Here is an 18,431-nt window from a genome sequence, read left to right as displayed (position 1 = left end):
GAGCGGCCATGACGAGACGGCCCGCGGAGGCACCATGGGCCTATCAGCATTGAGGAGCTCCACGCCTAGCATTGTATACCAAGTAAGAACGTCTGTGTGGTCCAAAACTAATCCGTTTACTTTTACCATAAACCGAAGGACTTTTGCCATAAATGAACTTTCCAAAACAGAAAACGACAGGCTTTTATATTTTGGACTGAATGATTCAATTTTGCATTGTGAAAGAGGCGGAAGTACTGTACTACTGTTGAAATCCTGGCAGAAATCGTGCAATATTGTAATTTTCATTCGCAAATATATGCATCAAGCGATTTTAGTTAAGCGTTTAAATACAAGAATTAAGAAGGAATTTTGTTCCCATATATAAATGTAACGTTCAGTGGCGTGGGGTGAGCGATTTGCTCGAGATCGGGCAGTTGTACGTAATTGAAGATTCACATTTGTAACCATTATGGGTGCAGTTCCAGTATTGACTGAATGTATAGAGCACAACCAGATAAGTTAAAATCTGATAACAATTACGGATGGGATGTATGTGGTGTCGATTTACGGTTTTAAAGCAGGTGTATTCAAACATGACTGAATCGCTTGGGCAAGGTCTGTTTGTTTGTGAGATAAGTGACTGGTCATTTAATGACTTTGACAGTTCAATCGAGATATACTCCAAGGCCGACAAATCAAACCTGTGTTTGGAAGTACGCAACTAGGTGCGATTTCCACTGAGAAGACGATGTGACCGGACTACGGAGTCCTAGGTTTTGCGGCAGTGTTCGCGATTTACGACACTTGGTGTTCTCTTGGTGGCATATGTAGGTTAGAAAACGGCTCCAGTTTCCAAGGAGATAGAAAGGAGAAAGCAGGAGTCCCTGGAGGGGGATGTGAAGAAATAGAAAAAAGGTTTGTGTTATTATCTCAATATTAACTTAGTCAAAGGAAGTCATTTGTCGCTGAACTAGCGTTGCTAAAAACTAAGGACGTTATCGAGCCATAGAGAGGCGTTGTTTACAGGCTGGTGTCTGAAAACGCGATTTGCGCGCTTAGCCATCGAGCAACTAGAAAGTGAGAGCTGTTGTCAGCTGTGAGGTAACCTGTTTGTGTTGATGGCGCGTCGGCCGTGTATCGGACGCGGAGGATAGCCGACGAGCAGCGTTTGTTAGGTTTCACAAGTTCACGGGAGCCAGCAGCCGTGTTAACTTCCTTTGTGTCGAGTTTCATTTGTATGTTTTTAAGAGATTTTTCGGTGACCAGGTATGTGGGCCGGTTAGTTAATTTCGATAGCTAGAACTACCAGGAACTCGGCTATTTGTGAAATGTTTGGCATTAAAATAACACGGACGCCTACTAGGAAAGTTGTTTTCTTCTGCGTGACGGTAAACCGACTAAGTGGGGTGGGAAATTTGCTTTTTGATTTAATGGTTTGGCAAACGGATTTCTTACTTTAATATATCAGGCCAAGATATAGTAGGGATTATGGGGAGTTGGTGCATTTTAAGTATTCTTTATGTGTAGGAGATTCTTCCCTCAGTAACTTAATTTATACTACTAACTGATGTAAGGTTAGATGTTTCGGTATAATTTTGCTGTTTTATGCTGTATGACTTGTACATTAGTCTTTGCTAAGTGATGTTCATGGGATTTTTATATACTTTTTTCAGGGAAGTATGAGTAACAAGCTGGATGAGAGGATGGTGAGTTCTCCAGTGAGGTTGGACAATGGAAAGTTTGGGAAAAGAAAGTTCCTTTTGCAGTTCTAGGCCCTTCAAATGGCTTAACTCAGAGAATGAGGCCCCCTCCAGGCTCTGGAATCTCTCCAATTGCTTCTCTTCCTTCGAACAAACCAACCCCCTCAAAGATAAACAGGTAAGCTGTTGAGATAATCATCCTTCAAACAAAGTCCTTGGAGTTAATTTTAATTTTGATCAGGATGATTTTCCTGAACCTCAGCTGTATGTCTGAGAGCAGTTCCTTCAGGATTTTAGTTTAATTTTCCTGCTGGGCTTTTGTTTCACTTGCTTTCAAAGAACGTCGCCCTAACTCTGCAGTGAAGTTCTCCCTCAGGGGCCTACCAAGCTTACCCCTTTTTATAGGGTTTACGGGATGACGCTTTTTGGCTGCCAGAAGGTTGGTTTCTTCACCTTCAATCTGTGCAATTAGCTGGGAATCATAAATCAGGGTTGTTTCACTTTCAGTTCACAAGATTGGTGCCTTGAATGCTGAGATGTTTGCGTTAGCTCCTCAGACGTAGTTTACAAATATGTTATCTATATGTAATAAGGAACAGAACAGGAATTGTTTCGCTGAGTAATGTGATGAGGATTTATGAAGTGCAGTGTACATGATTTGATGGGAAGGGTGTGTTTGCACTGCCTCTGTTGCCTTTTCCTGTAAGAGAAAATCACACTGTCATTACACAGACTGAAGTACCCTTGACTTGTTTGGATTGCCTGTAATACATGGAAGGGAAAGGAAGCTGGTGTTAAGGCTCAGACATGACAGTCAATGGTCTATTTTGGCTGCAGGTCACTGGTTGCTGTCAGAAATTAGCAAACTTTCCAAATATTGCTGTAGTCTTAAGGTACAAAACTCTGCATTGCAGAAGTCATCCGTGTTTCATAACTGGGGACCCTGCACAGGATTCCTGTCCATCTCAATCAGATTCAGTCACGTGTTAAGGGTGATTTAGAGACACCAGAGACTCCTGGAGGAAACCTGCATAGAGTCAGGATGGGGGATTCAAACCCCCAGCCCTGCAGGTGTGACGCTGCAGTGCTAACCACAGAGCCCCAATTTGATATTGGTTTGTCTCCCACAGAAAGTTTACATGGAAAACAGGAAGCCTGTACTGGAGCTGAAGGACGTGCCCCCTCCTCCACATCACAATTCCTCCAAAGCCTTCCACGCGGCTTCCCTTCCTCCACCCCGTCCCTGCCTTCCGCCGCAGGAATCCCTGCAGCAGCAGCCGACCGGTGGCCCCAAAGTAAGCACGTGCAGCCACTGCGACAGTGGGCTGCGGCTGGGGTCCGACATACGGCACTCTGGCGGGGCACTGGGGTGTGTCGGTGTTGGAGGTGGTGGCGGTGTAGGGGGGCCCTCTCACCTCATTGCCAAAGCTGAAGATGCTGGTGCCGGGATGAGCTGCCCCGTGGGACCCCCCCTGCGGCACCCTTACCCCAGCGTGGCTGAGGCCTATACCCAGGCCCACCCCCCGGAGGGCTGCGAGCTGCCGCTGCCTTTGGTGGCCACCTCGCAGCCCCTGGCATCCCACCAACACCTGCCATGCTGCACGGGGCTGCTGCAGCCCCTGCATCCTTACTCCACCTTTCCTCTGGGCTGTGGCCAGCCCAAGCTCCTCCCCCCTGCTCCCGCTGTCTCCGCACCCTTGCATGGGAGCTGTGTGGCCTCCTCCGGGTATTACGTGGAGTGTGGCCTTGGAACTAGAGGGGACCAGCACTTCCCGACACATGGTGATGTCTCCACCTCAACGCACCTTTGCACCAATCCTTTGCACCTAAATGTCGAGCACACAATTTGTCTGAAGGGCGCTCACTACTGCAGTGAATGTCTGTCCAAGGTTTGTGCTGTTTTTCCTATTTTTCTGACTTGTGTGGCCGGGTTGTGATTCCCTCCATGTCTTTTATGCTTGGGTCCATCTGGCAGATTTTTCAGTGCTGTATTTTCATATTTGGATGAATAATAGAATGTGTAATTTTAAAAATGCTAAGTTTCCCAGCACTGAATCTCTCGACTGCTTTGTTCACATAAGGATGGGTTGTTTTCATGTCTTTACTTGCTAGTTCTGGCACTTGCTCTGCAGTCATTGTTTGTTTTCAGGTCGCTGCTATAAACTTTCTTTGCCCTTTCCTTCCAGTCAGCCATGAGTGTAGCTAAAGACACAAAAAAAACATGGCCCCACGTCCCCCCTCCACCTGCCAAGTCTGCCCCCATACCTGTTCCTATGTGCAATGGCTGTGGTGTCACTGGGACCTCTGCTGATAGCTTTTTGCTGGTGGGAACGAGCCTTGGCAAAAGCGGTCAGAGACATGGTAGGTCCGGCCGGTTTAGCCTTTGTGCTCGGAGGTTGAGCCCCCTATGGTTCCTGCTACGAGTTCCAACACCCTATCTTGTCCACTTTCGTGGCCTAGGCTCCCCAGAGAGTGGACTGCAGGAGAATCTCCCACCCGTGGGCGTCTTCTGGGACATCGAGAACTGCTCGGTGCCCAGCGGCCGCTCTGCCGTGGCTGTGGTGCAGAGGATCCGCAACTGCTTTTTTCTGGGTCACCGCGAGGCTGAGTTTATCTGCGTCTGCGACATCAGCAAGGAGAGCAAAGAGGTCATTCAGGAGCTGAACAACTGCCAGGTGCTGCCCTTGCGACGACCTGAACCGTGGGCTTTGGTGACCGTCGGGGCCTCCGCCGCTTTGCTCAGTGTGCACTCTGGTTGTCTAGGTGACGGTGGCTCACATCAACGCCACAGCCAAGAACGCGGCGGATGACAAGCTGAGGCAGAGCCTGCGGCGCTTCGCTGATACGCACACGGCTCCGGCCACCGTGGTCCTCGTCTCCTGTGAGTGTGCTGTCCTGCTCTGGCCGTGGGGGCAGGTACCGTGGGCCCCCCTGCTAACCCCCGCCTGTCCTTGCAGCCGATGTGAACTTCGGCAGTGAACTGAGCGACCTGCGGCACAGGCATGGCTTTCGCGTGATCCTAGTGCACAAGAACCAGGCATCTGAAGCTCTCCTGCAGCATGCGCACCAACATGTGGCCTTCGAAGACCTGGTGGCCGACTTGCCCTCGCGAGTGCCGCTGAAACCCCAGGTAGGCTCCCTTTCCGCTCTGACCCCAAGCTGCATTAAACGGACACTGTCCCCTAATTCGAAAGATGCGTTTTTGTGTTGATGTAGCATTTTCCTTACTTCCTGGAATCATTGGAGAGAGGGCAGACAACACAGGAATTTTTCTTAATGTCAATCGATGAAATTTTCGCACACTTGTCCTCCGTCAAGCAATACATGTATAATGATGATGATGACGACGACAACCTCTTCTACCTGCTCTCTAGTCTGGCATTCTGTATTTCCCAGCTTGAGACATCATTTACGGTTAAGGTTGGAGGTGATTAAGAAATGTGGATTTTAGGGTCGTTCCGTGTCGTTTTCTCCTGCCTTGTGGCCTGTGAGCCGGGGGCCGTGGGGGGCCAGTTCATTGGGATATATGGCGACCTCTGTGAGCCTTCCATCCGGAAGCAACCGACGGGTTCCTCCTGACGTCTCCTGGCGGGTCTTGGATGGCAGCGAATCGGCGGCCCCTGTCTTTCTTGCTCTCACCAGCCCTGTTTCACCCTGCTGTACGTGTCCAACCTGCCCACCAACCGTGATGGGAAGAGCCTGGCCAACAGGCTGCGGCGCCTGTCCGATAACTGCGGCGGCAAGGTGCTGAGCATCTCGGCCGGCTGCGCAGTGCTGCGCTTCGGCAGCCGGGAGGCGGCGGAGCGCGCCAGCAAGCGCATGGAGAACGAGGATGTCTTCGGCAGCCGCATCAGCGTGTCGCTCTGCCCCCGCGCCGAGGAGGCCTCCGGGCCTCTTCCCGCCGTCTTCGTCCCCGTAGAGAAGCCACGCTCACCCAGGCGGCTGGGCCGCATCGCCCGGCTGTGCCAGGGCCCCCCCGAGCTCAGCGGTGCCTCCAGGAAGGTGGGGGGTGCACCTGGAGGCCCTGTGGGACGGAGCCTTCAGGTCAGCAGTCTGCCAGCAACAGCCCATTACCATTTGCTTCGCGCCATCCTGCCTCATCCCAGCTCATCCGCTTGTGCCCCCTCCGTCCGTGGGCCACCCTGCTGAATGCTGCCTCATCCTTTTGCTTCTCATTCATCTGCTTCTCATCTTTTCCTTTTTATTTTTTTTTCTGGTGGTAGATTTTGAAGAATAGTAAAAGCAAGCCCCCGGTTATGCGAAGCATGTTAAGATCACTGTGATGGTGGCCTTATTTTATCCTGATTGTCTAATACTCTCCTTGTATGTCTCCAAGTCGAGCGTTTTCTTTCTTTTTGAGCTGGGTAGGCTGATTTGTTGCTCCATGCTCTAGTACCTGGGCAGTGCTACTCCCTCCATTAGGTACTCAGCATTATTGTGTCCTGTGTTCTTACCCAGGATCTGTGCAGAACTGAGCCCAAACCCAAAGTTTTCCAACTGGAGAAAAAGATCCGTGGCGATTCGGTCTCCCCTCTGAATAACGACATCCCAATCCAGCTTTCATCAAAATCGGACAGTGTGGGAGAGCGAGGCCGCCGGTAAGTGAAGGCTGCTGTTTTCCTGAGAGGATTTCTGAGCTTCTGTTGGTGACTTGGTTCCACCCCCTTGACCACAGGAGACACAGCATGTGTGACTCTCCAGTGGACCGCAGTGGTGCAGAGTTCCAGGTCAGCACACCCTCGGCCTTCAGCAAGCTCAGTCTGCAGAAAACCTTCAGCCCTCTTATCCTGTCCCAAGGCTCTTGGTCCTCCAGGTGGGTTTTCAGCCGCTATGTAAGTACAATGGCTTATGGGTCACTGTCAGTCTGCACATTCCCACTGCTTGGTCGTCCTTCCTAATCTGGTCCCGTTCCCTCACTGTCACCCCCTGCCTTCAGGAGCGCGTCCCCCTGCCTGTCCAGCCGCTCCTCCCCCCTGACGGTGCCATCCTGCAGCCCCCACCCAGATGCCTCCCCGGAGCCCTTTTCTGACGGCGTGGACATCCTGGTGGCCAACATGGACTACAGGATGTCCCGGAAGGAGCTGCAGCAGACCCTGCACAGCACCTTCTCCAAATACGGCCGGGTGGGCACCTCCTTCGCTGCTGGCGGGGTGGGTGGATGTGTGCGGGATGCCCGCTTGCATGGTGCTAGATGTTTTTCCTCGGAGCAGGTGCGGAGTGTGGAGCTGAGCCCTCACACAGACTACCAGCTGAGGGCCACCGTGCAGATGCGCTCCCTGCAGCAAGCGGTCACTGCCGTCAGCAACCTGCACCGTCACAAGATCGGCACCAAGCGCGTGCACGTCTCCCTCCTCACCGGGACCAGCAGTAGGTCCCTGGCACCGCTCAGGTATGCGCCCACCCCCTAACCCCCATCTGCTCTGCCTCTGCATCCTGTAATCGAGGCTCTGTTTTGCATTTAGCTCAGAAATAATCAGCATTCTCCACGACTCGCCAGCATGCTGTCTGCCCCTCTTCAAACTGACTGAGATCTACGAGAAAAAGTAAGATGCCTTCCTGCTTTTAGTTTATATGGGTTTTTAAATGCTTCTGATGTCACGGTTCTCTTTCTGTACTAAGGCAGGGGTAAGCAATCTTAGGTCGGCTGGTGTGAGGACTTTTTAGCCGATCAGTCCTCTAATTTAATAATCGGGCAGTTGCAGAGAAAATCTGCAAACCCGACGGCCCTTTCTGGGTAAGATTGCCCAGCCCTACACTAGGAAATTTGTCCATACTGCATTGGGGAAACCCTGGGTACTGCATGGTCATGTCAGTTTTCCCTGTTGAAATCTGTTCAGCTGTATTTTCTGTAGGCTTTTTAATTTTTATATAATATATAAAAAAATAATTTTAGGAAATGTCTGGTAATTTTACTGGTACATCCAGACAGCTTTTCATGGCCAGACTATCTCTGCTATTTGGCTACATTCTGTCCCCTTTGGGTCAGCATAACAAACTCCCAAAGTACCACAACAAAGAACAGAAGGAAATAAATGTATTGAGGGCTTTTGTACTCGAATGCTGCTGATGAACAAATGGAGGCATAAATAAATAGCTTCCATGGTGTTACCTTAATTTACATCACGTTGCGTTTTGCGTTACTCTACTACACACACAGGTTCAGCCGTAAGCTGGCGGTGAGCGACCTGTACAAGCTGAACGAGGTGCTGGCGGTGAGGGACCAGGGTGGTTCTCGGTTGGTCTGCCTTCTCCCCAGTGGCCAGGCCCGCCAGAGCCCCCTGGGCTCATCGCAGTCCCACGATGGGTCTTCAGCCAGTGGCAGCCCTGTGGTGTTTGAGGAGCTCGAGTACCATGAGCCCGTGTGCAGGCAGCACCACTCTCAGCGCGTCTTCAGGTACTGGGCCTTAGGGTCGTCTCCCCCAGCGGTCACCGTCGGAGGCTTTCCTGCCGCCTTATTCCTCATCTGTCTTGACAGCGAGTCTGACTTCGACCCGGATTCCTACAAGATCCCGTTGGTGATGCTGCCCCTCAAGCCGTTTGCTGCCCAGGTGCACAGCCTGCTGCAGACACACGAGGGCACGGTGCCATTGCTCAGGTAACCTGCACTAGATGACAGCTCTCCAATCTTGTGGATCTCCTGTACCCAGTTTTAACTGGTCACCTTGATGCTGTCTGACCAGCTTCCCAGAGTGTTACGCAGCAGAGTTTTGCCCAATAGCATTGGGTGAAGGAGAGCTGGAGGGAGGCATTCCTCTGGAGCACCTGATCACCTGTATCCCTGGTGTCAACATTGTCACAGCACAGAATGGCTTCAAGGTCGTCAAGTGGATCCACAACAAACCGCCCCCTCCTAATGCAGGTATTCCCAGGCTACACCCTTACACGGTCTGCCCTTCTGATCACGCTTCAGAGTATATCGCTTACGGAACACCCCTTTGCAGCCGGACGTGACATAGGTGTCTTTCTGCAGTGATCTGTAAGTTTGTGCTTCGCAGTATTCATGAATGATGGTGTAGACCTGCTAACATGTACCCCCCGCATGCAGACCCCTGGGTACAGCGCTGTAAGAGTCCTGTGGGGAACCCGCAGCTGATCCAGTTCAGCCGGGAGGTGGTCGACCTCATAAAGAACCAGCCCCACTGCATCATGCCTGTCAGCAAGTTCATTCCCTCCTACCACCACCATTTTGGCAAGCAGTGTCGCGTCTCTGACTATGGTTACTCCAAGCTGCTGGAGCTTCTGGAGGCCGTTCCCCACGTGCTGCAGGTCAGAGCCGTTGCTCGGCAGGTGATGCCTGTGCCTCGGTGCTCACGCTCCAGGTTTTCTGGACCGGGTACAGTTTATGGCTGCTATCAGTACTAGCCTTGTAGACACTATATGGATTACCTGAAGAAGGCATTTGGTGTGTGATGTGACAAGCATGCGGGTGTCGCGGCGATACTGATGGGACGTGGACGTGTGGTGGCTTACAGATCCTTGGCATGGGTTCCAAACGGCTACTCACCTTGACTCACCGCGCACAGGTCAAGCGCTTCACGCAGGATTTGCTCAAGCTGCTCAAGTTTCAAGTCAGCAAGCAAGTAGTCATCCGGGACTTCATGCAAGCCTACCACTGGTTAGTGCCATGGGGCAAGATGTCTGTGCTGTCAGTGGTCCTGCCCATGTTGGTCTGTGTAGTGTGAATGTTCCTGTTGTGGTCACTGACATGATCTTCTAAAGAGAGAATTATATTTCATATGTGTGAGATGGACATGTTGAGAATAGAAGAAATTTTCTGGGTGGGATGTGAAGTGTGGCTCCATTTTAAGCATTAATTGCCTTTGGTGAGGTTGGTTTGGACAACTTGGAAAGGTGGTGTGGTGTGTGGTGCCAGCCAGTTTTGAGATGTGATGCTTCCACGCTCAGGTGTTTCTCTAGAGACTGGAGTGTGGTTGAGTATGGCATGTGTGACCTGATGGACCTGCTGTCTGAAATACCCGATACAACGATAACAATCACCCTGCAAGACACAGACACCATCATCTCCATTCCCAAGAGAGGTCAGAACAGAGGTCCTATGCCTTTTTGTTGGTAGTTGTCGGTCACTGGTCTGTATATTCTTTTGGATGCCTTGATTGTCTTGCCCACTCAGAGAGGACCCCAGAAGAGGTGGAGCGGACCAAACAATTTGCCAAGGAGGTGGTGGACCTTCTCCGGCACCAGCCACACTGCCGCATGCCCTTCAGCAAGTTCATCCCCTCATACCACCATCACTTTGGCCGCCAGTGCAAGCTCTCCTACTACGGCTTTACCAAGCTCATTGAGCTCTTTGAGGCTATTCCTGATGTGCTTCTGGTGGGTTCTGAGATCGCCACTGCTGCTGTTGATGCTGCTTGATTTATTGTGTCTGTGCTTGTGGTCCTGCGCCTTCCAGCCAATAGGTGCCCAGGCTTTACTCTTGATGTATAGAGATGGCATTTCGTAAGAGGTGGGTCTAGCAGGCAACGTGCTGTACCAGTACATGCTCCCTAACCTGACCTGATAGGTCTAGCTTGAAAAGTCATGAAAATTCTTGTAGCTTTAGTGCAACATACCGTAAACAGAAGTGAGGGTCATGTGATGGCTATTTGTTGCGTAATGAATGTGTGTTGGAGCTGTCATGTCGACCGCATGAAAAAAAGTAACTCTACGTTGAAGGAAAATAAAAGCAAAACTGCAGAGTGCAATCTATGTAAGGCTAGTGATGATTTTAAGTCTGTAACACTAACATTTATACGAACTAGATACTTTATACAAACTTTTAAAAGCTGAATTTATTACTAGTTAAAAATTTTATCCTTTGTGTGTATTGTACTGGAGGCTTATGTGTACTGTTTGACTAAAAACGCTTAGTTGGTGGTATACAGTGATTCTTGTGATTGACTTCTTTATTAACTTAAAATATTTTTTGTAAAGTTATCGAATAAAACAAAAGCAGGCTTGTGTAAATCGTGTTGGCCACGGATTGCTTCCTATAGCAGAGTGGCATGTCTTCTTGGCGGAGCATGGCCATATTTTCTTGTTCTTAGGATACTCACTGTGCTGCTACAACACTAAATGCAGATAGTTTGCCATGTTAGTTGAAATGAATTGATACATGTATCTTGTTAATGCTTAATAGTTGATAAAGGGGAATAAATATGGGATTGGTATCTATCAGAAGACGCTCCAAATTTTAGTATTTGCTCAGACCAGAAAAAAATATTGTGCAATCTATTTTTAAGATGGTTATAGTGTGCTTATTGGCTGTGGGTTGGATCACCACACAAGCACCAATGCATGGTTCAGTCACTCTGTGTCTGTGTGTTTCAGGTGCTCGAGTGTGGGGGAGAGAAGATCCTGAGTCTGACGGAGATGGAGAAGCTGAAGGCTCTGGCAGCTCAGTTTGTGAAGCTCCTGCGCTCTCAGAAGGACAGCAGGCTCCCCTTGACTGAGCTCCTGACAGAGTACAGCAAGACCTTCGGCTATGGGCTCAAGCTGCAGGATTTCGACGTCAGCTCTGTTCCAGGGCTTCTGCAGAAACTCTGCCACGTGGTCAAGGTGTCCAGCAACTTTGACTAGTTTTTCTAACATTAGCTTCTAATTTTTTGCGTGGGTCTTGCTCTATTGCTGCCATAAAAACTGGTACCACCACTGAAATGACATCACAATGTGAAGCAGGGTATTTTGTACTGAATTAAAAAAAAATGCTGTATGTTACAGGGCTGTGCTCTGTTAGCCTCTTGACAGCTTTATGCTAATGTATTGTGTGCCTTGCATTGGGGGGGAAAAATTCTCTACTAAGTAAAAGTAGATGTGAAGATGTCCCTTTCGTCAACTTCCTGGGGTCCCCTTAGGCACTGCCTGTTGTTTTTAACTACCTAGTCAATTCTCACCTGCATCTGTCTCTCTCCAGGTGGTCGACGGAGTCCGAGGGCGAGAGGTGCAACTGATCAGCCGGAAGTCCCTGCGCTCGCTGACCACCCAGCTCCTGTCCCTGCTGATGTCCCTGCCGGCAGAGCAGGACTCTCTCGCAGTGGAGGAGCTGAGTCGACAATATGAGGCCACGCATGGCACACCCCTCAACCCCTGCGAGTACGGCTTCATCTCTCTTGGCGAGCTACTCAAGAGTCTACCCTACCTAGTTGAGGTACCTTCAGGGTCCACCCCCCACCCCCAGTCTGTCTTGTGCTGGTATCCATAGCCGATTCAGATTTTATATTTCATTAAGTCGTTAATGAAGGTGTTAAGTGGTTTTTTGAGTGGTTACATCTGTTTCTAACTGATGCTCTACAGCTCTTTGAGGGTGAGGATGGTGCCTCTAAGGAGTGGGTCGGGCTGACGCCGCTCTACCAGTTCGCCCGCAGTGTCCGCGCTCTGCTGCACACCTACCATTACAACCAGATCTTCTTGACAGAGTTCCTGGGGGCCTTTGGCAAGTTCACGGGCAAAGGGCTGCTCCCAGATTCATATGGCTACAGCACGGTGGACGAGCTTCTAGGTGCCATTCCGCAGGTCAGGCTGCCCGACGCCAACACGTCTCTGACTGCTCCTCTGTTTGGGAGGTATGATTGCAGTGCCCATGACCCTGCTACATTCTCTTCTCTACTGACAGGTAGTCTGGATTAAAGGCCACGGGCATAAGAAGATTATCGTTCTCAAGAATGACATGAAAGGTTAGCTTGCTCTGAATCACTCAACGGTGTTTGTAGTCCAAAGACATCATGCCAGGAGAAACTGAGACCCATATGTTTTTCACTGCCTTCCCCTCAGTGCGCTCCAGCCCGATCACCACGGAGAGCTCACAGAAAGAGGGAGGGGGCAGTGCTAGGAATCCTGAATCGCAGAGCTCTGGTATAATCCTGCTTTCTCTTATGACTTAGAGCCTATTTAAAACTAAGTTCCGCTTTGGATGTGACTACTGTTTGGTACTGACAGGAGAATCTTACTGTGTTGAGATAATATGCTGTGTGTCCTCAAGAAAGTAGGTTTTTCAGTTGGGGAGAGCAGCACTAAGCCAACTACAACGTGATGTGGTTTTAGCAAAAAACACTACTTGCATGCGAAAGTGAATGAAAGTGATGTCCGATTTGTGAATGAGTTGTTCTTTTGAACTGGTTCTTAAGTGAATTGGCCGAACTGGCTTTTAAATATTAAAGAATCAAACTTTTTGTGTACATCCATATATTGCCCAGGTTAGGCTTACATTCTTAAAATCTGAAAACATTTGTCGATTTACATTAAACACAGCAATATTTTTCATTTACTTCGGCTGCAGGCAATCTGTAGTCATGTCTGCATTGCCTAATCCTTTGTACTTGTGCTGTGTGCACAAGCGTTACTGAGCGTGTGGTTTTTCAGGAGCACAGTAGTCGTGTTGTAGTATGACTGCCTGTACAGTATGTGCGCTGACTTGGGCTTCTTTTCCAGCCTCCAATACTGTGGAGAAGGAGCTGCTCTGTCTGAGCTTGGGGTCACCGGTGGACCTCCTCTGTGGGCCGGTCCCCTCCTGTCTGCCCTCCCCACAGCTTCACCCTGACCCAGTTCTGCTGCAGCAGACAGACCTGATCCGATTCGAGGAGCAGCCTTCGTTGAACCTCGGTCAGTGAGCTGCATGGTATTTGTTCTTCATTTCCATGTGATTCTCCATGTGCTGGTTGAGTGGTGGGTTCTCTGAAGTGATCCTGTATCAGGCTTGACCAGTGTCTAATTTTTCATACGGTTATAAAATCCAGACATGTTTTGATGGAACTTTGAAAAGCAACCAATTTCAAAAGTATGAAATCCTGATTTGTCGCCAAGATTTCTAAATGCTACTGTATTCTGTATTGCTCTATTGCACAAGTCTGTCTTATATGCAGTGTAGCAAACCTATGAAGTGACACCTTTTTCTGTATTCTGGGGTGTGTGTGTGTGTGTGTGTGTGTGTGTGTGTGTGTGTGTGTGTGTGTGTGTGTGAGTGTGACAGATGTGAAGACGACTTTCCAATGTTTACATACACTTCCAGTCAAACGTGTGAACCAGTGTCAATTTTAACGACAAATTTTCGTTATCGTCAACGACCTTTATTTTCAGGGTTCCCGCGGGGTCTTAAAGTCTTAGTCTAAAATTCAGAAAGCTAAATTTAAGGCCTTAAAATGTCTTAAAAATGCCCAGATTTTCATCCTAGGTCTTAAATTTAATTTACCCAAGTCTTAAAATTCATACCCCCGTTCATTCCCAAAAAGCTTTGTCCGCAGAAAATAAAATAGTAAAACGCTGTAAAACTAATCCGTTGGTTGTGTTTTCTGGTCTGCACCGGTGTCTGCGTGGTAATAAAACTACAAATCCCATCGCGTGATCACTGCAGCTAGTTAAACAGTTTGAGAGAGAAGGGTCTGGCTGCAGAACGTGCACTTTCAGCCACTGACGTCAGGTGCATGCTCAGCCACAACAGGAAGTGCAGGGGAATCAAGCGCTAACTTAGTTCTTGAGGCCAATGTGAACGGTATGTTTTATTTTTTGTATTACTGAATGATATAGTTACAAGTTTATTTCATGCCAAACATGATTGCAATGTAAATGTTTTGATGTAGTGCGTTGGTAACTTTTTTTTTTTCTCTGACTAGTGAATTTTTTCAGTTAAAAGGCAACTACTAGCCAGTTGGTTCACGTTATCTTATCATAAAATAAACACATTTCTACTTTTACAGAGCTTTTCACCTTGTGAATGTCTTAGTTTCCAGCATATAGTTTTTAGTTGTTCGTTTCTCGGTCTCCTTATGGTAAGGCAAGGTTATTATCATACACAGGGGTTATTTAATGTGCTTTATAAAAACAAGATTTTAAAAAAAAAACTCATTTGAATAAAAATTCCTTAGAAAATCTAAAAAATCTGATTAAAAGTGCAGTATGTCCTGCCCCGATCGTCTGCTCCTCCCATGTGCCACGCCCCCTCGTTAACCCCGTGTGGATTCCCCATGTTTATCAGCTGTTTCCATTTGTTTTCTTTATCGCTGATGGGTCTGGAACGTAACTTCCGCGATAGGCGGGGGATCACTATATATTTTAAGGCTTAAACTATAAAAAAGTTTATGTATATGGTCTTTCTATATCGCGGATTTTCACCTATCGCTGATGGGTCTGGATCCCCCGCCTATCGCGGAATTTACGTTCCAGACCCATCAGTGATAGGTGAAAATCCGCGATACTGAAAGACCATATACATAAACTTTTTTATAGTTTAAGCCTTAAAATACCACGCCCACATGCTTTAAACACATGTGAACTTATTACAACGCACTTTGTAAACACAAATGGTATGTGGATGTTGGGCTAAGGATATGAGTGACATAAAACATGAGAATTTCTGTTATCATTCGAATGTTTCTAGTAATGGGCTCCTGGGCCTGGGATAACTTCACCAGTTGTCCCCCCACCCCCCAAGACAGCAGGCCTGGGTGTAGGCAGCTTTTTGAAATGCCCCCCCACCGGCTGACCTCTTGCCAGTTGGCGGCCTGGCAAATGTTAGCTCGCTGCTGCCAAGCGCCGGGCAGGCGAGGTGGGTCCCTGCCGTGTCGATCTTCCGCCACAGCGGAAAGGGGCCGGTGTAATTTTCAGTACCTGGAAGTTTTTGCTAGTAAAATAATGTGCATGGTGCTATGCAGGATATGTTCTCTGAGACTGACTGCTGACTATGCTGTGTCACTTACTGCCAGTTCTGCAGCAAAGGTAGTCCCTCCTCCTAAAGTAATCAATCGGGGGAAATTGAGCAAGTATCCGCTCCCATGTCGTGAGTGTGTGCGTACCGATACGAACACTGACTTTCTGGCTCTGCTTTTTGACCCAGAGCCTGTGAACCTCTGGGTTTATGTTTGATCTGCAAAGCCGCCCCTGCTGGTGCTGTTTTGTGATCTTAGCACTGACTGATGCTGTTCTCCTGCCCTCCCCAGTGAACGTGGAGAAGCCAGACCTCAACCCAGCTGCACCACATGTATGCGAAAGTCCCACAGTGGTGCAGGAAGACCAGCCCCCGAAGCCAGGGGCAGCCTCTCCGGGGTCCAAGCCCCGCGGCCCGAAGCCCTGCATGTCCGAAAGCCCCAAGCGGGCGTCTCGCAACAAAGTCAAGCTGGCGGCGAACTTTTCTGTCACGCCCGTCACTCGCCTCTGAGGTGCCCGCGTCTGTCTCTGCTGACCCGCCCCTCCCTTCCCCAGCACACCCACTGCCCATGTCCGCACTTTATCATCCCGCCACGGCTGACTCTGCTCTGCCAGCGATATGCTGCTGTTCTTTATTTCATTGCTCCTATGTGGCCATATTTCATATCCTCTCTTTCACCTTGTTTTGTTTTGTGGGACTCCCGTGTAATGAATGTAAGTTCTGGTTAATGGTCCCCAGCTACGTACGCAATGTGAATCTGTTCGATGATTGACTGTGAGACGTCAGTAGAAAGTCTGCTTTTCTGAGTTGAGAAGTCGGTAAACTAGCGCTGTGAGTCTGATACCGATGGGTGAGTTGAAACTGGAAGGAGGAAGGTGTTGTGGATGTGTCCAGGAAGGGGCAGAGGTATTTGTGTTTTCAGAGCTGATTTGTGTCCCCTGCACAGCTCCCAACTTAGCCAGTCGATAAGTTGAAACATTATTGAAAACCTGAAATGTTCTCTTTAAAACTTAGTTCAAAATTGCATTCACTGATGAATTTTAGAGCTACACTGAATCTGAGTGGGCTGGGCCACAGAGGTGGAGGAGGATAGGCAGGGTCGCTGAATTAAAAATCCCCTTAACTTTTTCGGTTACAGAGGGGAAGCCAGTGACTGTTCTGCATTTGTTGCCTCCTTCCCTGACTGGTTTTATATAGTTAATTGACTTGAATCCACTCTGAGAGATTTTGGAAGTCAGAAGGGAGTGCTTATGTAAGCATGTATCATGTGCAAACAGTAAGGCTTGAGCGGCATCCATGGCATCTGTTTCTGTGCGTGTGAAGTGATCACTGCGGCTGGCTCTGCTCCGACATATGGGATCACGTGGAGGCACCGTGTGTTCACGCCCGAGCTCTCGCCGAGGCTGACGCCTGTGACCAGCCACTTTACACGGGAAAAGTGCAGGAAAAGTGACGCCTCTCGAGGGATCTGGCATGGCGGCCCTTTCGTTGCCGTCAAGTGAGCCGTCTCCATTCGCTTGGATGGTGGTTTACATTTCAGCGGGTGCTGTGAAATATGCATGCAATGCATAAATCACTGTGTGGTCAGGAAAATGGAAAGCCCGCTACTGAAACGGTCAATGCAGTGTGGGGAAACCGGGTTTTAAGTGTCCAGTCATTTCCACTGCCTTAAAAGCTGGCCTGAGGTTGTATGTTCTATACATCTCCTTTATAGTTCCTGTGGAAATGTCAAGGTTGTTTTCGTTAACCTTGTTCCTTTTGCTTTTTCCTTTTTTAAATGGTACAAAATAATCAAGAGCCTATGTTTGTGTTGACACGTGGCTTGTTTGTGGGGAAGCTGAAGCCTTGCTTTATTTTTAATAAGTGTTTTTAGTGCTGCAATCCTGAGTGGAGCGGAGGTTTAATTGCTCGGCAGTGAAACTGCACAGGGGCCTCGGTGCCCCTGGAAGCAGAGAAAGAGGTACAGAGACCCTCCCCCTGACACCAGGAGGATCTCTGGACTAGAACCTGGCTTTTACAATGGCTTGTATCAGCCATGGCACATGAGAGCAACAGGAGTATTTCTCCACCTGGTGTCCAATGAATTTTACTTGAGGGTAGTCTTGTTTCGTCTAGGTTAGTTTTCACAGAGCTGGTTGTGGGTCCTATGTTGGAGCGTGCCTTCAAACGTTTATGGTGATCACCTAGAGCCACTGTCTGAGGTGCTGCAGTCGTACTCGCACAGGCCCGTGTGGTGGATCTCCCTCCTCTTCCTCCTCCAGGTCTCCTTGGTCTTGGTTGTAGTCTTAGCCTTGCTGTGGCTCCTCTGTAGTGGTGTTGATGCCGCATTTCACGGTGTGGCTCTGGATGTCTATGGTCTGCTGTGTGTGTGCGCGCGCTTCGATGCTCGCCAGTAATTGAACTCTGAGCTTTAGGCAGAAAATCACATGAGAATGAGATGATTTCAGATGGGTATGTAAGAAAAAGACTTATAAGTGTCAGTAGTGTCTTTCTTTTGATAATCAGTTCAGAGCCAGAAAACCTTCAGCCTACCTCAGACTGCCCATATTTTGGGGAAAACCCCCTGAAATTCTGATTTATTGCAGTTCCAACTTACTCACAGCTTTTTTTTTTTACCTTTACTGCCAATGGTCTGGATATGCACAATTGCATAATTTTTGGTTGGTATATTTCCTGCCTTGTTTTTAGTAGCAGAAAGTCATTTGTCTAATGATCCAGGATGCCTCTCCTGAAATGAGCTTGTGTGTGTGTGTGTGTGTGTGTGTGTGTGTGTGTGTGTGCGCTCCCAGTTTTCTGGTGGGCCTGCGTATGTCACCAACCTGTGCTGGGGGATGGGGTGCATGTCAAGCTGCCCCCCCCCCCCCAATAGTCTCTGGAAGCCCTACCACAGTGTTGTGTTGCCTGTTTTCCTGTATCCCTCGCTTCCCTGTCCTACACATTTCCTGATTTAGCCCATCTCCCTCCCCTCCCCACACACACACATACCCAATCCCATCATAGTATTTTTGTGAAGGGACCAAATGATTTGTCAATAAATCTTTCACAAGCATAATTCTGACCTCCTGTTTTGTTTTGACTTTCTCTCATTTTGATTATGATGATTTGGAAAGCAA

At 48.8% G+C, this 18,431-nt stretch overlaps 1 protein-coding gene across 6 annotated transcripts; it reads left to right on the top strand.

Moving 5' to 3' along the window:
- Positions 1-5: 5 nt before the first annotated feature.
- On the top strand, positions 6-18,370 carry LOC111850847 (meiosis regulator and mRNA stability factor 1). Of its 6 annotated transcripts, none has more exons than XM_023825156.2 (27): positions 6-82; positions 1,656-1,860; positions 2,813-3,571; positions 3,869-4,043; positions 4,143-4,357; positions 4,446-4,563; positions 4,640-4,812; positions 5,325-5,726; positions 6,141-6,280; positions 6,358-6,495; positions 6,619-6,805; positions 6,893-7,071; positions 7,145-7,225; positions 7,840-8,076; positions 8,158-8,277; positions 8,363-8,541; positions 8,728-8,948; positions 9,155-9,297; positions 9,588-9,721; positions 9,814-10,016; positions 11,013-11,240; positions 11,596-11,829; positions 11,976-12,194; positions 12,295-12,355; positions 12,453-12,533; positions 13,110-13,280; positions 15,611-18,370. In XM_023825156.2, the coding sequence occupies exons 2-27, from the start codon at positions 1,714-1,716 to the stop codon at positions 15,826-15,828; spliced, it is 5,163 nt and encodes a 1,720-aa protein (XP_023680924.1). In that variant the 5' UTR covers positions 6-82; positions 1,656-1,713; the 3' UTR covers positions 15,829-18,370. The 6 variants fall into 6 exon arrangements, 5 of the variants coding, with proteins under 5 accessions (XP_023680924.1, XP_023680927.1, XP_023680923.1 ...); XM_023825159.2 differs by lacking the exon at positions 6-82 and adding an exon at positions 89-897 and having other exon boundaries at positions 2,813-2,977; XM_023825155.2 differs by lacking the exon at positions 6-82 and adding an exon at positions 89-897.
- Positions 18,371-18,431: the final 61 nt, after the last annotated feature.

Source organism: Paramormyrops kingsleyae, chromosome 5, assembly GCF_048594095.1.
Source record: "Paramormyrops kingsleyae isolate MSU_618 chromosome 5, PKINGS_0.4, whole genome shotgun sequence".
NCBI classification, from domain to species: domain Eukaryota; kingdom Metazoa; phylum Chordata; class Actinopteri; order Osteoglossiformes; family Mormyridae; genus Paramormyrops; species Paramormyrops kingsleyae.
Note: the sequence above shows the minus strand (reverse complement) of the source record. Positions and strands in the feature narration are given on the sequence as shown.

Excerpts from the sequence above, each read along its gene's own strand:
- LOC111850847 (XM_023825156.2), top strand. The coding sequence starts at position 1,714 with ATGGAAAGTTTGGGAAAAGAAAGTTCCTTTTGCAGTTCTAGGCCCTTC. Across the intron at positions 4,044-4,142 it reads CAAAAGCGGTCAGAGACATG|GCTCCCCAGAGAGTGGACTG; the intron begins GTAGGTCCGGCC and ends TTCGTGGCCTAG. Across the intron at positions 6,281-6,357 it reads GTGGGAGAGCGAGGCCGCCG|GAGACACAGCATGTGTGACT; the intron begins GTAAGTGAAGGC and ends CCTTGACCACAG.